Source organism: Meles meles, chromosome 11 (assembly GCF_922984935.1).
Source record: "Meles meles chromosome 11, mMelMel3.1 paternal haplotype, whole genome shotgun sequence".
Taxonomy (NCBI): Eukaryota; Metazoa; Chordata; class Mammalia; order Carnivora; family Mustelidae; genus Meles; species Meles meles.
Window position 1 is genome coordinate 440,767 of NC_060076.1, and position 18,115 is coordinate 458,881.

At 56.1% G+C, this 18,115-nt stretch overlaps 1 protein-coding gene across 1 annotated transcript in view; it reads left to right on the top strand.

Moving 5' to 3' along the window:
• The window catches only part of PNPLA7 (patatin like phospholipase domain containing 7), a 63,154-nt gene that overhangs the window by 16,899 nt on the left and 28,140 nt on the right, over positions 1 to 18,115 (top strand). The window contains 7 exon segments of the mRNA XM_046023541.1: positions 2,589 to 2,689; positions 2,804 to 2,950; positions 13,169 to 13,246; positions 14,738 to 14,943; positions 16,126 to 16,257; positions 16,944 to 17,067; positions 17,555 to 17,668. Of these exon segments, the coding sequence (XP_045879497.1) occupies positions 2,589 to 2,689; positions 2,804 to 2,950; positions 13,169 to 13,246; positions 14,738 to 14,943; positions 16,126 to 16,257; positions 16,944 to 17,067; positions 17,555 to 17,668 (902 nt within the window).

Genomic DNA, 18,115 nt, shown 5'->3' on the forward strand with positions numbered 1-18,115 from the left:
ATGACCTGAGCCGAAGGCAGAGGCTTTAACCCACTGAGCCCCCAGGTGCCCCTAGTAATAGGTTTTTGGAGATGTGTTTCACATACCATGGAGTTCACTTTTTTTAAAGTGTATCATTCATTAGTCTATTCGCAAAATTGCATCAATCCGCGCACTATGTCATCCCAGAAGATTTTGTCAGCCAGCAGAGACGTCCGGTCAGCTCTGCCCCGGCCCCAGGCAGCCACGGGTCCGCTTTCTGTCTCTGCGACTCGCCTGCTCTGGGTAGTTTGTGACTTGGATCTACTCTTCAGGCACCTTGTGTTCTCCTGGGATGTCCACCTGCTTCTGCCCGGGCACCAGGTTGTTCTCACTGACCGTTTCTCCTGGGTCATATGAGCACAGGAGGCGTAGCCCGTCAACGGGCCGTGGGGCCACGGCTCACAAACAGCTCGCCTGTGAGGCCAATGCCCAGATGCAGAAAGCAGCCGCTCCCGTCCCCAGCGGCCGAGGTGTCTCGCCACCTGTCCCGCCAAGCTCCCTGCTCTCCTGAGTCCCAGCAGCGCGAGCTGGGGCCGGGTTTTGCTGCTTCTGTGCAGCTGGTGTCTCGTGCGCATCGGGGTCGTGTGCAGCAACACGCACCTGTTCTCGGCGGAGGGTCGGGTGTATGGTGCGAACACACTGCGTTTGTGTGTCGGTTGAGCACACGTCCCTGCTCCTGTGGGAAGGGCTGGTCAAAGAGCACTCGCCCTTGGCTCAGGAGACGTGGGGCGCGGTCTTCCAGGCGCTGTTCCAGTGGGCGCTTTCCCACCCTCCTCAGGCTGTGTCGCCCAGGGCGGGGCCCCAGCACCTGTGGCTGTCAGCACTTGGATCTGGGGGACTCAGGCCTCTGTCCCGCTCAGGTGCTCTCGGCCTTCTGCGTCAGTGCCGCTGGCAGGAGCCCACACCCGCCCGCTGGCTTCTTCCTGTCTTCCTCACCCCAGCTGCTCTGGCCCAGTGGGCCCCACGGTGGCCGCTGCCTGTCCTCCTGACAACTCCTGAGCCCTAGGACTTGTCACCTCCATTGGGATTGGCGGCATGGGCTTTCGTGTGCGCTCCTCTTGGATCGTCACCACTCCTAATGGGTTAACGGTTCTCTAGGTCTCTGTATGAGTCCGTTTGGGGATGTGTGTGGAGCATAGTTTCTACTCTCACTTTTCACATGCTTACGAATGTCTTTTCATGAATAGAAGTCTGTAAAATTAATGGAGTCCCAATTTATCCAATTTTTATCTTCTGTAATTATGCATCTGTTGTCCTGTTTAGGAAATCTGCCTGTAAGACTTAACATTTCACCTTTCATATTTATCTCTCTAGGATTGGCTCTTTGATCTAAAGTGCATGCAGGACATAATACACTTTTTTCCGTATGGCCATTCAGCTGACCTGCCGCATTTTAAAAAATGTGTTTAGCAAATTTTTCAAATAAAAAAATTCAATGCCAGATAACTGAGAGTAAAAGCAGTCCACCTGTCCTAAAGTTCGACTCTGGATCACGCCGTTCCGCAAACATGCAGGCACAGTCGCCTTCCCTCGGGTCCTGCAGGTCGTGCCCCGTGTGAGACCTGAGTCTGTAGAGAGCGGAGGGACTCGGTATCTTCCGTGCTGTCTGCACGACACGCGATGTGTGTAAACTGATGATCAGAGCAGCACCGCGTAGAGCTGTGTGGCCGTTACTGTGCGCATGGGTTAGTCACAGGGACCATGGTACAGTTTTATTTTTAACAATATTTGTTTTGAAGATTTACTGATTTAAGAGAGAGAGAGCACAAGTTGGGGGCAGAGGGAGAGGGGGAATTTCAGGCTGACTCTGCTGAGCACAGAGCCTGACACGGGGCTTGATCTCCTGACCCTGAGATCACAACTGGAGCCGAAATCGAGAATTGTACATTTAACCAACTGTGCCATCCAGGCGCCCCAGCTGGGTTTAATTTTTTAATTTCTTAAAAAATTATTTTATTTATTTATTTGACAGAGAGAGAGATCACAAGTAGGCAGAGAGGCAGGCAGAGAGAGGGGGAAGCAGGCTCCCCGCCGAGCAGAGAGCCCGATGCGGGGCTTCATCCCAGGACCCTGAGATCATGACCTGAGCTGAAGGCAGAGGCTTCACCCACTGAGCCGCCCAGGCGCCCCAAAACAATAAGATGTAAATAAGATACGTAACATGAACACGTTGTCGCGTGATACACTACAGCAAATGCTGGGGATGCACAGTGTCTCGGGGTTAAGAGTCGGTTGTGGGGGCGCCCAGCTGGCTCGGCCAGTGGAATGTGAGCCTCTCGATCTCAGGTTTGTGCGTACGAGCCCCACGTTAGGTGTACAGATTACTTAAAAATAAAATCTTTAAAAATTTTTTTCTTTAATTTAAAAAAATAAAACAAAACTTGGTCGTGGGTCACGAGAGAGCATGCGTGCCGGCACGGTGGCTGCAGTCCAGTGGCCCGACTCTCACCTCCCAGGGTCTGTGCTGCTCGCCTGCAGGGAGAGCTCAGCCAGCCCTCCGCCAGTGTGTATGGACCCATGTGTCCGGCGGGTCAGCGCAGTGTCCTGAGTCTTCCCTCCATTTGTAGGGAACGTAGCAGGGGCTACCTCAGACCTGAGGATGGCATGTGACCGAGCCAGGGTCCTCCTCCAGGCAGAGGAACGCCCTGGGAGCGCCATGGCCAGCAAGGTAGGTGGGGACCGTCTCTCCTCCATCAGGCTGTGCTCTGCCTTGGTGTAGCGCTCCCTGCGGGAACCTTTTCCCTGCCACGTCCCTCTGACCCCCTGCCTGTGCTCTTCCAAGTCCAAGAGGAACGTGACTGTTGCAGCCGCTCCCTCTGCGGTCTTCCACTACTCAGAGACGAGCTCCGACGAGACTGCCTGCAGCAGGAAGACAGATGCCATCTTCAGAGCCGCCAGGGAGGACCTGCTCACCTTGATGAAGCTGGACGTAGGTGGCTGCCCTCCCGCCCCCTCTCTGGTGGCGCTGAGCGGGGACATTCCCACAGTCGCGGGGCGGGGGGCGGGGCGGGTGCCGACGCCCACAAACCGTCCTTGTAAGAACCCACTGCTTTTGGGCATTGTGTCCTGGGTCGGGCCCCCTACGGCGCCTGCCTGAGGCGGGGCTCCCTCTGGGACTGCTCAGGACGGCTGGCTTTGCAACCCTCTCCTTGGCACCGTCTTCTCAGCACCCCTGGCCCTCCCCCGCGTGCTTGCAGGGGCAGGACAGGCCGAGCGTCCTGTGTGCTCTGCACACTTCGGACACCCCCAGGGTGCCCTATAAGGGTTAAAAGGGACCATCTCCTGACTGGGTCTTCATCTCGTGCCCATATTCTCTTTATCCTTTCCTCCCCTCGCATTTTAAAGAGTTGCGAATACCCTGTATACAGAAGAATGTGGGTGCCCATGGAACCACCATGCCAGGGACCAAACCGTTAGTAGCTCCCCAAAACCAGCTGGGTGCCCTCTGTGGCCCCGGCCCCTCCTCTCCAGGAAGCACTGCCCAGCGCCCGCATGGGGACTCTCTGTGTGTGACTCATCCCGTGTGGCCCCTGGGCCTGCTGCTCCTTGCTTGGCGGCTCGTCTGTGACTTGCCCACACGGTTGCTGGTCCTGGAGGCTCTGGCAGCACAGGACCGAGTGTCCATCCCTTGTCCACGCTGTGGAGGGACATGAGTGGACATGTCTGTGTCCCGGAGGTTGTGTGTCCCCTCTCGCCCAGATCGGGCCCTGCCGTGGCCTTGCATGTGTGACAGCGTCCAGGTTTTCAGCCTTTTCTGTTTCAGATAATACGGGCGCAGTGTTGAGTACAGCTTTTTTTTTTTTTTTTTAAGATTGTATTTATTTATTTGACAGAGAGAGACACAGTGGGAGGGAACACAAGCAGGGGGAGTGGGAGAGGGAGAAGCAGGCTTCCCGCAGAGCAGGGAGCCCGAGGCAGGGCTCGATCCCAAGCCCCCGGGGATCACCACCTGAGCCGAAGGCGGACGCTTAACAACTGAGCCACCCAGGCGCCCCCAGCTTTTGGTTTTAATGACGTTTTCTTGATTCCTAGAATCAAGAAATCAAGAAGGGCTGGGCACCTTCCACATGTCTCCTTTGTCTGCTTCTTGGGAGACAGCGGTTTGGGACTTCTGCCCATTTTCTCTTTCCCTTTTTGACTGTAAGCATTTCTTTATATTTTCTAAATAAGAGTCTGTTTTGCAAATGATCTGCTCTATCATTTGCTTTTTTCGCTTTCTGAATGGACAGAAGTTCTCAATCATGACCTGTAAACTTACCAGTCTTTTCCTCTATGGTTCGTGGTTCTTGTGCCTTGCTTAAGAAATTGTTTCTTTTTTAAGATTTTATTTATTTATTTGTCAGAGAGAGAGAGAGCGTGCGCACACAGGCAGACAGAGTGGCAGAGGGAGAAGCAGGCTCCCTGAGGAGCAAGGAGCCCGATGTGGGACTCGATCCCGGGACGCTGGGATCATGACCTGAGCCAAAGGCAGCTGCTTAACACACTGAGCCACCCAGGTGCCCCAAGAAATTGTTTCTTACTTCAACTTTATAAAGATATTTTCTATATTGTTGTTTAAACATTTTCTTGCTTTACCTTTCTGAGCTTCAATGAGATAGAGCTAACTTTTGTGCAGGAAGGAGGAATTCTGATTATAGATAGATAGATAGATATAGATTTTTTTAAATAGTCTTTTTTAAAATTTTATTTATTTATTTGACAGACAGAGATCACAAGTAGGCAGAGAGGCAGGCAGAGAGAGAGAGATTGAGAGGGAGGCAGGCTTCCTGCTGAGCAGAGAGCCCGATGCGGGGCTCGATCCCAGGACCCTGAGATCATGACCTGAGCCGAAGGCAGAGGCTTTAACCCACTGAGCCCCCAGGCGCCCCTAGATATAGATATTTTTTAAAGATTTTATTTAGGGCGCCTGGGGCTCTGCCTTCTGTGCTGGGCGACACGGAGGCTGTGCGCGGGGTCCCTGCAGCTGCTCGAGGACGCTGCGCTGAGGCAAGCGCTGGGTGACCTGCCGGCAGCCACACACAGTCCCTGGCCCTGGTGTCGCCGTGAGAAGTGCTGTGCTGGTCTTTCCTCCTTGGAAAATAACTTTTCTCTTGCTGCTTTGAAGATATTTTGTTTCTTAGGGCGCCCGGGGGGCTCAGTCATTAAGCCTCTGCCTTCGGCTCAGGTCCTAATCCCGGGGTGCTTGGCTCGAGCCCCACGTCGGGCCCCCTGCTCAGCGGGAAGCCTGCAGCTCCCTCTCCCTCTGCTCTTTCTTGCTCTGTCTCTCAAAAGGATAAATAAAATCTTTTTTTTTTTTAAAAAGATACTTGTTTTTGGCTTCCTGCGATTTCAGAACCGGGCGTGGATTTTCTTTATCTTACATGAAAGTCTTTGGGCTTCAGTCTGGGCCTCTGAATTCCTTTTGAAAAATTTTGAGCATTTTCTCTTCAAATACTGCCTCTGCTCGTTTTCTCTCCAGAGACTCTACGGAGTGTGTGTTGTCTTTTCTCTTCTGTGTTTGCCCTGTTCCTGGAAGTCCTCACACTGGACACGCGTGTTTCTGTCAGAGTTCACATCTGCTTCTAGCATCTAGTCGACTTTTAACCCTTAAGCTTGGCGGTTCCACGTTAAACTTCTAGAGCGTCTGCTGCTGCGGTCTGCGCTGCTCCGGAGCCGCCGTGTGGCGCGCAGGGCCTGGCCCCGCCGCGGCCCCGGGCCCGCCTTCACGCCTCCGCCGCTCTGTCCAGGTGGGTTCGTTCGTCACTTCTTCCGAGTTTGCAGCGCACTTTCTACTTTAGAGCCATTTCAGGGTCCCAGCGGAACGGAGAGGAGCACACAGGCTGCCCTTGCCCGCTGCCCGCGGCCTTTCCCGTGCCCGGTGCGCTCGGTGCAGCCGAGGACCCCGCAGGGACGCGTCGCCGTCACCCAGCGTCCGGAGCGTTTGCTCAGGGCTCCCTCGGGGTGCCCGCCCTGTCTGTGGGGACGGCCTCCCGCAGAGTGGTTCACCCGGAAACCCCCGCCCCGCCGTCCTCTCACCGCCCCCGTCTGTTGCCTTCCCCACGACGTTGTGGCGTCATCCGGTGTGCAGCCTGGCCTCTGTCGCTGACCCTTACTCGTTTAAGGTCCCTCCGTGTCCCTTCGGGGCCTGAGCAAGTTTGCTTCTAGCGCCCAACAGAATCCCGTTGCCTGGAAGGGACCACAGTCCGCGCTCACTGGCGTCTTGGCTGCTTCCAGGTTTCGGCGGTTGTACTAAAGCTGCTCTGAACGTCCACGTGGGCCGATATTTTCAACTATTAGGCTAAATAGTAAGAGATACAAGGGCTGCATTTTATGGTAAAAGTAGGTTTAGTTTTGCAAGAAACCGCCAGACTGTTTTCCAAAGCGTCTGCACCATGTTGCAAGCCCCCAGCCTCGGGGGAGCGTTCCTGCGGCCCCACGTCCTGCCAGCGTCCGGGGCTGTCAGTGTTCGGTGCGGGAGGGGACTCCGGCCGTTCCGGGAGGTGCGCAGGGGCCTGTCCCTGCTCTGATTTGCATTTCCTTGGTGGCATGTGTTTGCCGATTGTCTGTCTTCTGTGCCTAGGAGTCTGTTAAGGTCTCGGCCACTTGTTAGCCGGGTCGTTTGTTTCCTTACTGTCGAGTTTTAACAGTAGTCTGTTGGGGATAGCTGTCCTTCATCACACGTGCCTTTTGCAAGTGTTTTCTTTTGTCTGTGGCTTGTCTTTTTATTCTCTTGACCGTGACTTTCACAGAGCAAAATTTTTTTATTTTAATGAGGTCCAGCTTATAAATTTTCCCTTCATGGATTACACCTTCGGTGTCATAGGTAAAAAGTCATCGCCTGACCCAAGGTCATGTGGATTTTCTCCTATGGTATCTTCTATGGTTTTTTGTTTGTTTGTTTATTTTTTAAATGTTTTATTTATTTATTTGACAGAGAGAGAGAGAGATCACAAGTAGTCAGAGAGGCAGGCAGAGAGAGAGGAGGAAGCAGGCTCCCCGCCGAGCAGAGAGCCCAATGCGGGGCTCGATGCGGGGCTTGATCCCAGGACCCTGAGATCATGACCTGAGCCGAAGGCAGAGTCTTTAACCCACTGAGCCACCCAGGCGCACCTTCTATGTGTTTTATTTTGCATTTTGTTCTTAGGTCTGTGATCCATTTGGGGTTCCTTTTTTTGAAGAGTGTAAGGTCTGTATCTAGCTGCATTTTTTTTTAAGATTTTATTTATTTGACACAGAGAGAGATCACAAGTAGGCAGAGAGGCAGGCAGAGAGGGGGGGGGAAGCAGGCTCCCCGCTGATTAGAGAGCCCGATGTGGGGCTCGATCCCAGGACCCTGGGACCATGACCTGAGCTGAAGGCAGAGGCAACTGAGCCCCCCAGGTGCCCCTGTGTTTCCTTTCCTTGCCTATTGCATTGTCAGAGACGTCCAGCACAGTGTTGAAGAGGAATGGTGAGGTGACTTCCTTGCCTTGTACCTGATCTTAGCCAGAAAACTTCCAGTTTCTCATCATTAAGATGAGGTGATGTGAACTGTAGGTTTTTTGTGGATAGTCTTCATCAAGTTGAGAAAGTTCCCCTCTATTCCTAGTTTACTGAGAATTTTTGTGACGATTGGGGGTTGGGTTTTGTCTTGTGCTTGTCTCCATCTATTGACAGGACCCTGCGATTTATCTGCTTTGGTCTGTTGATGGGATGAATTCCATTAATTGATTTTCAAATGTTGGACCAGCCTTGCATACGGGGACAGACCCCGCTTGGTTGTTGTGTATTAATTCTTTTTATATGTTGTTGGATTTGACTGGCTAACGCTTTGTTGGGAATTTTCACACTGTGTTCCTGGGGGATACTGGTCTATTGTTTTCTAGTAATGTTTTCCTCTGGCTTTTGTGTTAGGGAAATTCCGGCCTCATCGAATGAGCTAAGAATTCGAATTCCATTTTCTGAAAGAGATTGTAGAGAATTTTTTTTAAGATTTTATTTATTTATTAGAAAGGGAGAAAGAGAGAGCATGAGCAGGGGGTGGAGGGAGAAGCAGGCTCCCTGCAGAGCTGGGACCCCCCAACATGGGGCTCAACTCCAGGGTCCTGACCCGCATGGAAGGCAGAGGCGTCACCGACCAAGCCCCCCACGTACCCCTATGAAGAATTGATAGAATTTCTTTCTTAAATCTTTGGTAGAATCTACCAGGGAACCAGCCCATCTGGGCGTGGTGCTTTCTGTTTTGGAAGGTTATTGATTGCTGATTGGGTTTCTTAACAGATAGAGGCTTATTCAGGTGGTCTCTTGTGTGAATTCCGGTGGATTGTGTCTTTCAAGGAATGGGCTCATTTCATCTCAGTCACCACGTTGTTGAACATAGAGTTGCTCATGTATTCTTTTTTTATCCTTTTACTTTGTTTGGCTTCTGTACTGATGACCCGTCTTTCATTTCTGGTATGAATAATTTACTTTTTTTCCATTTTTCTTAGTCTGGCTACGGGCTTGTCAGTTTTAGTGATGAGGGCTCTGTGCTCAGCAGGGAGTCTGCTTCTCTCCTTCTGCCAACGACCCCCCACCCCGCTCTCTCTCTAAAATAAATAAATAAAAATCTTCTTTTAAAAAGTGTTTCTGGGATCGTTAAGCATCTGCCTTCGGCTCAAGTCATGATCTCAGGGTCCTGGGATCGAGCCCTGCTTCGGGCTCTCTGCTCGGCGGGGAACCTGCTTCTCCCTCTCTCTCTGCCTGCCTCTCTGCCTACTTGTGATCTCTGTCTGTCAAATAAATAAATAAAATCTTTTAAAAAAAAAAAAGTGTGTTGTTCGGGCGCCTGGGGGGCTCAGTGGGTTGAGCTTGGGATTGCGAATTCAAGCACCACATTGGGTTTAGAGATTACTTTAAAAAAATCTTAAAAACAAGAAGGGTGTTGTTTAATTTCCGAGTATTTCTGGATCTCCCAGTGACCTTTCTGTTAAGACTTCTAGGGTCATTGCACTGTGCTCTGAGAACAGACGTTGCATGGTTAGCGTTTTCTTGAATTTATGGAGATGGGGTTTATGGCGGAAGGTAGAGGGCATCTCAGTGAGTGTTCGCGTGAGAAGGCTGTGTTCTGCCTCTTTGTGTGAAGTGATTATAGATATGAATTCCGCCCCGGTGTTGGATGGTTCTCTTGAGGCCAGCTGTGTCCTCACTGGCTTTCTGCTGCCGGGTCTGTGTGTTTCCGACAGAGTGGACGGAAGTCTCCCGTCTGTTTGTCCTGGCGTCGTCGGTCTGTCTCCCGCAGGCTCATGCTCTGTTTTCAGGCACGCACATTACACGTGGGTTGTCGTGCGCCCGAGAACTGACCCTTTCTCACTGTGCGGTGCCTGCCCTCCTTGCCAGCCTTCCTTCTCCGGAGCCGGCTTCCTCCGAGGCGCACGGAACTGCTTCTGCTCTCTCTGATCCGCCCTGACCTGGTCTTTCTCTGTTCGTCTACTTCGGTCTGCGTGGTCTTTACAGTTAAGGTGGGTTTCTGGGAGACAACTTCTGGTTCTGGCTAGTCTGACGACCTTTGTCTTTTAATTGGTGCGTTCAGACCATTGATTTTTTTTTTTTTAAGATTTTATTTATTTAAATAATTTGTCAGATAGAGAGATCACAACTAGGCAGAGAGGCAGGCAGAGAGGGGGGCAGGGAAGCAGGCTCCACACTGAGCAGAGAGCCCGACGCGGGGCTTGATCCCAGGACCCTGAGATCATGACCTGAGTCGAAGGCAGAGGCTTAACCCACTGAGCCACCCAGGCATCCCTGGACCATGGATGTTTAAGTGATTATTGATATAATTGGGTTACTCTTTACCACATGGGATACAGTTTTCTATTTGTTGCCCTTGTTTTTTGTTCTTATTTTTGTCTACCACTCTTATTCTGCTTTTTGTAATTTTGATTGGGGCATCTTTATATGATCTGTTCTTTTCTCTTTTTTTTTAGCTAGTTTGTTATATTCCTTTTTTACTTCTTTTAGTGATTGCCCTAAATTTGCAAGATACTTTTACACCTAACTCTAGTCCACTTTAAAATTACACTGACATAATTTGGGCGCCTGGGTGGCTCAGCGGTTTAAGCCTCTGCCTTCGGCTCGGGTCGTGATCCCAGGGTCCTGGGATCGAGCCCTGCATCGGGCTCTCTGCTCAGTGGGGAGCCTGCTTCCTCCTCTCTCTCTGCCTGCCTCTCTGCCTACTTGTGATCTGTCTGTCAAATAAATAAATAAAATAAAATAAAAATTACACTGACATAATTAGAAATAGATGCACTGGTCTCTGCCCGTGGCTCCTGGCGGCCCGAGGGGACTGCAGACAGGGCTGGTCACACGCCGAAGCTCGGCACTTGCGGCCCTACCCCACCCTCCAGAGAGCAGAGAGGGGCTGCGGACCCAGTCAACAACCCATCGTGCCCCTACACAAGTCCCCGAGCTACGGGGTTCAGAGAGCTCCCAGGTGGGCAACACCCCCGTGGGGAGGGCGGTGCACCCCCAGAGGGCACAGAAGCCCCGCGACCGTCCCCCCGACACCCGGCCCTGTGCCTCACTCCCACGGGGCGGCTCCCGACTCGTGCCCTCTGTAACGGACCGGCGACAGCGCGTCCGTGGTTCCCTGAGTTCCGAGAACTCGAGGAGGGGGCTGTGGGAACCTCCAGTTCACAGGCAGGCCCTCGTGTAGCAAGTCGCGTGCGCCCGGGGACCCTCGACTTGGGACTGGGGCCTGGTGGGACGGAGCCCCGAGCCTGTGGGTTCAAAGTGGAGGCGGCTCGCAGGCTGCCCAGCAGGCGTCCAGTGGAGAGCGGGAGACCCGCCCGGCGTGGGGAAGCCCACGGTGCGTGGGGTCGGACACCTTCCGTATGTAGCAAAACAGGGAGTTTTCCTCGTAAACACTGTACTGCTTTGTAGAGTGGGAACTTGGACCCATAACCCTGACCCGCCAGGCCTTGGGTCACAGGAGCTTGTAGAACCGAGTACAGCGTCGCTGTTGCTGTGTTGAAGATCAGTTAAGAACGAGAACAGGGAGGGGTGCCCAGCTGGCTCCCTCGGGAGCGTGGGACTGTTGTTTTCTTTCTTTTTTTAAGATACTATTTATTTATTTGAGAGAGAGAAAGCCCATGTTGAGGGTTGGGTCAGAGGGAGAAGCAGACTCCCCGTTAAGCAGGGAGCCCAGTGTAGGGCTGCATTCTCGGACTCTAGGATCGTGACCTGAAGGCAGATGCTTAACCTGCCGAGCCCCCCGGCACCTGGCGCACATCACTCTTAATCTCAGGGTTGTGAGTTCAAGCCCCACACTGGGTGTAGAGAGTACTTAAAAATAAAATCTCAAAAAAAAACCAACAGCAAACCAAGAAGGACAGTGAAGGTGTTTGTTTTGCCTTTGATGGATTCATGTCCTATACTCTTTCTCTGCGGAGGCCCGGGGCCCGGACCTGGATGGTCTCTTCCCTCTGGACATCCCGCGGGGCAGGTCTGCTGCAGCAGCTTCCCTGGTTCGCAGTCGTTAGGCAGCGTCCTTGCTCCTGCACTTTTAAAGGGTGGTTTCAACGGGTACCAAAGGTTGGTGTGGTCTTTTCTCTCAACGTTTTAAGTATTCGACTTACTCTTTTCTTGCTCACATGCTTTCCTGAGGGGAAGTCGATACCTTTCTTGCCTTTGTCCCTCTTTGGGTCCGGTGTTTCTTCCCTCTGGCTTCTTCCAGGGTCTTTATCTTTGATTTTCTCTAGTTTGAAGGTGCTCTGTAGGCCTGGGTGTGGTTTTGGCGTTTATCCTGCTTGGCGTTCTGTGACATTCCCCAGCGTGTGGTTTGGTGTCTGACATTAATTTGGGGGGACTGCTGGCTTCCCGTCACGTGTGTATTACAGGTTCGGCGTCGTCCCCCTCCCTCTAGTGTCCTCTTCTGTGTTCCTCAGTTTTGTTTGCTTTTCAGGTGCGGGCTTTGTGTTGCTCTGTGCAGTCTGCAGCCGAGCCCGTCAGAGGCTCGTTTCCGTCCCTGGGTCTTACTCCAGCTTTTCTCTCCGGTTCCCAGGATTCCCGCTTCTGTGTCCCGTGCTTCTTTTTCCTATAACACTTAGCCTGTGTTAGCCACAGTTGCATCAAATTCTGGTCTGAGAATTCCGACCCCCCCCAGCAGGTCCGAGTCTGATTCGACGCCGCTCTCTCTCTTCCATGTGTGTTTTGTGTTTTTTGTGTGCCTTGTGGCTGTTCCTTGATAGCAGGACGCGCCGTCCCTGGTCAGAGGGCCTGCGGTCCCTCCACTTCACTAGCGTGATCCAGGCGGGGAGCGGCAGGGGTCGGGCCCGGTCCCTTCTCAGCCCCAGAGCCGCTGCCGCAGAAGCCCCCGCCGGGGCCAGGTGGACGGGGAACTGAGCAGCCAGCCCCTGCCCAGCCAGGGTGTGCCAGCTGGGGTCCAACGTGCGGCTCCTGCTTGGCCTCTGAGGGCACAGCGACCTCCAGGGCCTGCTGTCTCGGCCTCGGGAAGCACAGGATGGGCACAGCCCGCCGCAGCACACCCGCGCCGCCTCTGCTCATGCTTCCCAGGGGCAATGGGGGAAGGCGGCGTCTTCCTCACTTGGGCTGTCCGCGCACCCTGACCCCACACCCCAGCATTTCGTCGCTGCCGGCTCGCCTTGTGATGGCGCTCTGCACCTTTGAACAGATTCGTGGTCTCAGATTGTTGCTTCTAGCAGCACTGGTTCTATTAGACTTACCATCGGTAAAGAAAGAAGGCGCTGCAGCCCGCAGAACTTGGGTCCCACGGCGGTGAGGCATGGGGAGCGGGGCACACTGTGACCCCTCCATCCGTCTGTCTGCGGTGAGGCCCACGCGTCCGGGCCGCACTCCTGCTTCACCCCGACCTCCCCTTCCCCTGCTTAGCGAAGGCCTTGTGGACCCCAGCAGCAGAGGCTCTGCTGAAATCATCTACCCCAGGGCAGGCCTGTGGAGAAGAGAGCGCTGGGTGGGTTCAGGGTGGTTCCTTCCCTCCCCCTGCTGGAGGCCCAAGGGCACTTTTTCGCTTCCTGCGGGAGCCAGCGGAGCTCCTGGAGGTAGAGCCTGTGAGGGTGTCCCACGCCGAGGGCACCCGTTGGCCGTGGGCGGCTGTGCAGGGCGCAGTCCGTCCGTGCTCCTCGTGGGGGCCAGGGCCGCCTCCTTGTGTTGACCCCTGCGCTGTTTGTAGGATGCCTCGCTCTTGGATGACCGGGTGTCGCTGCTCCACGTTCCGGGGGGCACCGTGGTGTCGAGGCAGGGAGACCAGGTGAGCCAAGGGCCGCGGTCGGAGGGAGCGGTCCCCAGGGCTGCCCGGCACTGGTCACGCGATGCAGGGCCTGGGGCCTGGCCCTGGGGTGCTCCTTACCCCGGGCTGTGGGGGTGTCTGCGGACATGGTGCCAGTCACCCTGCCCGTCCTCGCGGGGGAGGGTGTGTGTCCGCGCTCACAGACGCGTGTCCGCACGTTTGTACGAGAGTCATCACTGATCTCACAGTCTGCTGCCGAAGAGATGCTTTTGTTTTCTCAATTCTCAAATCCAAATACAGGTGAAAAACAATATTTTTTAGTGAAATGAACCTAATTTCTGGTTCTGAAAGCCACATTTTGCTGGGCAAGCAAAAATAATCTCACAGCTCCTGCCCTCCCGGGAGCTCGTCTCCCCCGCTGCTGGCGTGGTTGGGGCGTCTCTCTCTGTAGGAGTTGCGCTTTCTCGGACGGTGTTTGTCTGGTTCGCGTTTAGAGCAGCTTTGATGAGACGGGCCTTTCTCGTTGGGTGAGCAGGCCGAGCCTGGGCCCTCCACCCCTGTCTCAAGGGGTCTAGGTGATGCCAGCCGGCTGTGCAGACCCAGGGGCAGGACCTGGGGACAGATGTGCCCAGGCAGCAGGTGCCTGTAAGCCCTGGATGGGGAAGGCTTGGCGGTCCAGCCTGGGGGCAGGGTGGGCTCGGGCCCCCAAGAGGATGCTCTGAGGGTGTCCGAAGGCATCAGTGTCTCTGCCTCTCTCAACCCCCTTCTGCCCTCTGGTCCACGCCTGACCAGGAAAGTCTCTTCCTCTCCCCAGAGGAAGCACGCTGCTGGCTGACTCTCTCATGCCCGGTCAGTCAGGGCCACGGGTCAGGAGAGCCCTCACCTGCTCACAGGCCTCAGTCCCCGCTGCTGCCTTCTGTGGCACCCATGCCCAGGGACCCCTCAGAGGCTGTTTGGGGGGCAAGGGGTGCAGAGCCAGCCCATCTGCCCCTGGTTTCCCTGACCCCGAGGGCCAAGCCTTGCTCTTAGGCCTCCCAGAGCCCTGCACTGGCCCTTTCCTGCTCAGACCAGAGAGGAGTGGTCTGACCAGAGTAGGGGTGAGCAGGTCTGGAGATAGGTGGGTGATGGGCACAGGGAGGTTGGCCTCGGAGTAGTCTCACGGGCACGTCTGGCAGAGGTGTGATGTGTGTGGGGTCGGGGAGACTCAGCAGGGCCGCGTGGGGAGAGAAGGGAGCACGTCGGGAGGCCTGTTGGACGGCTGTCTCCCGGGCGGCGGGGCCGTGTGGCTGCGCCGGCCAGCTGATGTGCGGGAGGGGTGTGGGTCTGCGGCCAGGCTCTCGGCCCCCAGAGAACTGACCCCCATGACTGATCATCACACTGTGAAACCATGGACCTTGCTGACACTCCTGGGAGAGCGCAGCCCAGGAGCAGTGACGTGAGACAGCACGGGCACCGGGGAAGCGCAGCCGCAGCCAGCCCCGTGGTCCCCAGCCCACACCCCTGTTTGGTCAGGACGTGAACATCCTGTTTGTGGTGTCGGGGCTGCTGCACGTGTACCAGCGGAAGATTGACAGTGAGGAGGACACCTGCCTGTTCGTCGTGCGCCCCGGGGAGATGGTGGGCCAGCTGGCCGTGCTCACAGGAGAGCCCCTCATCTTCACCATCAAGGCCAACAGGGACTGCAGCTTCCTCTCCATCTCCAAGGCCCACTTCTATGAGTGAGTCCAGGCCAGCCTGGGTGGCTCCTGGGCGGGTCATGGCCGTGGCAGGGCACCTCTCGGGGTCCTGCCTCTGGCCCTTCTCACGCGGGAGACACGAGCCCCGGGGACAAGGGCGAGGCCTGTGGGGTGAGGTGGCAGGAAGGGGTTGTGGCGCTACCGGGTTAGCCCCAGAGGACTCCAGCTCCTCTTCAGGAAGACACAGTCCACGTCATCCCTAAGCCTGGGTGCAGGCAGGCCCTCGTCAGCCCCGTCCAGCCTGCCCAGGCCCAGCAGCGTCCTCAGCCTGACTCCCTGTGTGTCGGCACGTGCCGGCAGCGTGAGTCTCCTGCCCTGTAGACATTGTCTGACGGGTGTCCTGGGTTATCTCGTCCAGTCCTGGGCCTCCCCCCAGATTTCGCTCCTGAGTGCAGGCTTGTGTGTTGGCCTGCTGTCCTGACATCCCTCTGGGGGGCCGCGGGGCTTCCTCAGTCTGTCATCCGAAGCTGAACCGTAGATCTCCCCGACCTTACTCCTGCGTCCACCTTTCGTCTGCTCTGGGACTGGTGCCTCTTACCTGTCCATCGCTCGGGCCGAGTCCTGGAGTAGCCCCAGTCCCACTGCGACCCCTGAGCTGACCACAGCCCTGCTGCTGCTCCCCAGAAGCCGCCACACTCTGGGGCTGCCCTGCTTCTGCCCCCACCCCCTGCAGCCTGTTTACGCACGGCGACAGGGAACCAGAGCCGTCGTGTTCCCGTGGCCAGAGCCTGCCAGGGACTTCATTGTGCCCAGGATATTCTCAGCGCTTTTCCCGCCTCAGGGCCCCGCGTGGTGGCTGCCCCCCAACCTCTCAGCCTCACCCTGTCTGGTCCCCTCTCACCTCCTTTCCCCGTGGGGGGGTGGGGGGGGGGCAGGGACTTCACATCCCACTACCGGGTCAGGCCCCCACGTGAGGCCTGTGCTCAGAGCACATCTGGGGGGCAGATGGCAGTGGGCAGAGGACTCCACGGCCTGTCCCGGGGCTGCTGGCAACTGTCCGTGGGCCACGATGGAGCAGGCGGCTGAGTGGGCAGTGCGCTCCGTCCTCGCCCTGGGCCCGTGTCCCTGTCACTTGCAACGTGGTATCACGTTGCAAGTTTGATGAACGGGGTATGGGTCCTGCCGGCGGTGGTGGGGCAGGCGTGACTCTGGGCTCCCTGGCAGAATCATGCGGAAGCAGCCCACCGTGGTCCTGGGTGTCGCGCACACTGTGGTGAAGCGGGTGTCGTCCTTCGTGCGGCAGATCGACTTCGCGCTGGACTGGATGGAGGTGGAGGCCGGGCGCGCGGTGTACAGGTGGGGCCGCGGGAGGCGCGCTTGCCCTCTGCACGTGCCCGCGGGAGGCGGTGCCACTGACGGACTCCGCTCTGCCCCTGCGCGCACCACCCCGTGCGTCCGAGTGCGCACGCTTTCTCGCGGGCCTCTCCCTGCGTCCTTCCTGACGGTGCCCGTGTGCTCGGTGTCCCTGCGATCTCGTCTGGGCACCCGCAGCTCTGTGTCTCGGCGGCCGCAGCCAGGGACACAGATGGGGTTACGGCTGTTGACTTTCGTGATAACTGAAAATTCAAACTGAGGAGATTTTAAGTATTTTGTTGTTTATTTAAAAACCACAATAAGCCCTTTATGTATTAGTATATGGGGTTTTATTTGTTTATTATAAAGCCCTTTATTTTTTTTTTCAAAGATCTTATTTGAGAGAGAGCCTGCTCATTAGTGGGGCTGGGGGGCAGAGGGACAAGCAGACTCCCCGCGGAGCAGAGAGCCTGACATGGGACTCGGTCCCAGGACCCAGAGATCATGACCTGAGCCAAGGCAGACGTTTAACTGAGCCACCCAGGGGCCCCAGCATATATATTTTTTAATGTAAAACAACTGTGTTTTCCAAAACAAAAAAAAATACAGTGAGAAGATTGCCTTCTTCCCCCGCTGGTGGAGGGCTTCCTGGCCTTGCCCCTCCAGTCCAAGAGCCTCTGTCCCCGCAGGCAGGGGGACAAGTCAGACTGCACCTACATCGTCCTCAGTGGCCGGCTGCGCTCCGTGATCCGCAAGGACGATGGCAAAAAGCGCCTGGCGGGAGAGTATGGCCGTGGAGACCTCATTGGTGTGGTACGACTGGGCTCCCTCCTCACCATGCCCTGCCCTGCGGTGGCTGCTGGCCCACTGCCTGGGTTGGGAGGAGCCCTGGAAGTGACCTGTGCAGGACTCTTACCCACCCCCGGGGCACACCTTTCTTGGGGGGCTGACGTGTGCTCCCACCCGGGCTGCAGCACCAGGGGTGGGACAGCCCCTTCGCCCCATCCGGGAAAACATGCCTCGAGGTGGTTCCTCTGAGACTTCGTGTAGGATGAGGCCCTGACTGGTCTCTTCTGGGTGCCTGACCCGGGTCCTGGCGCTGCCGGCAGCAACGCTCACTTGCCGGCTCTCACCGATGCTTCTCCAGCCCCTTTTCCTCCCGTCCCCCCACATGTACCGCCTTCCAGGAGGGTTGCCGTGTGCTCTGCCTTCTGCTTGGGTTCGGAGTGCGGCCAGCTGGGCCTGCAGGGCAGGCACGCATGGGCAGTGAGGCTCTGCCTCCCCAGCCTCTCTTCTTCAGGTGGAGACGCTCACCCACCAGGCCCGGGCGACCACAGTGCATGCTGTTCGGGACTCGGAGCTGGCCAAGCTTCCGGCGGGAGCCCTGACCTCCATCAAGCGCCGGTACCCACAGGTGAGCACTCCTGTTGCCAGCCGCCTTCAGGGACCAGGACATCCAGACCGTGGACTCGGGGTGTTCAGGCACAGGGCTGTGTCCTTCTCAGTACCAAGGGAGGTGTGGATTGGAGTGACCTGGAGCAGGCAGGTTGCATGTTTTAAAGGAAGTGTCCGTGTGGACCAACATGTAGGGGTAAGGGCCTTGGGACAGGTGACTTGGGCACTGCCAGGAGGCAGGAGGAGGATGCGGGGATCCAGCGAGTGAGGTCAGCCTGGCCCATCCCACAAGTCGAGCGATGTTCCAAGTGGTGTTTAGAACCAGCGAGGAGTCCCAGGACACACAGGACCGAGCCCAGGGAATATGCGGTTTCCACAGCACAGGCCTGTCTCTGCACTGCCTTATGAAAGGTGAACTCGGGATTCAGAGATGGCAGATGGAGCTTGGGCCAGCGGCCAGCGGCAG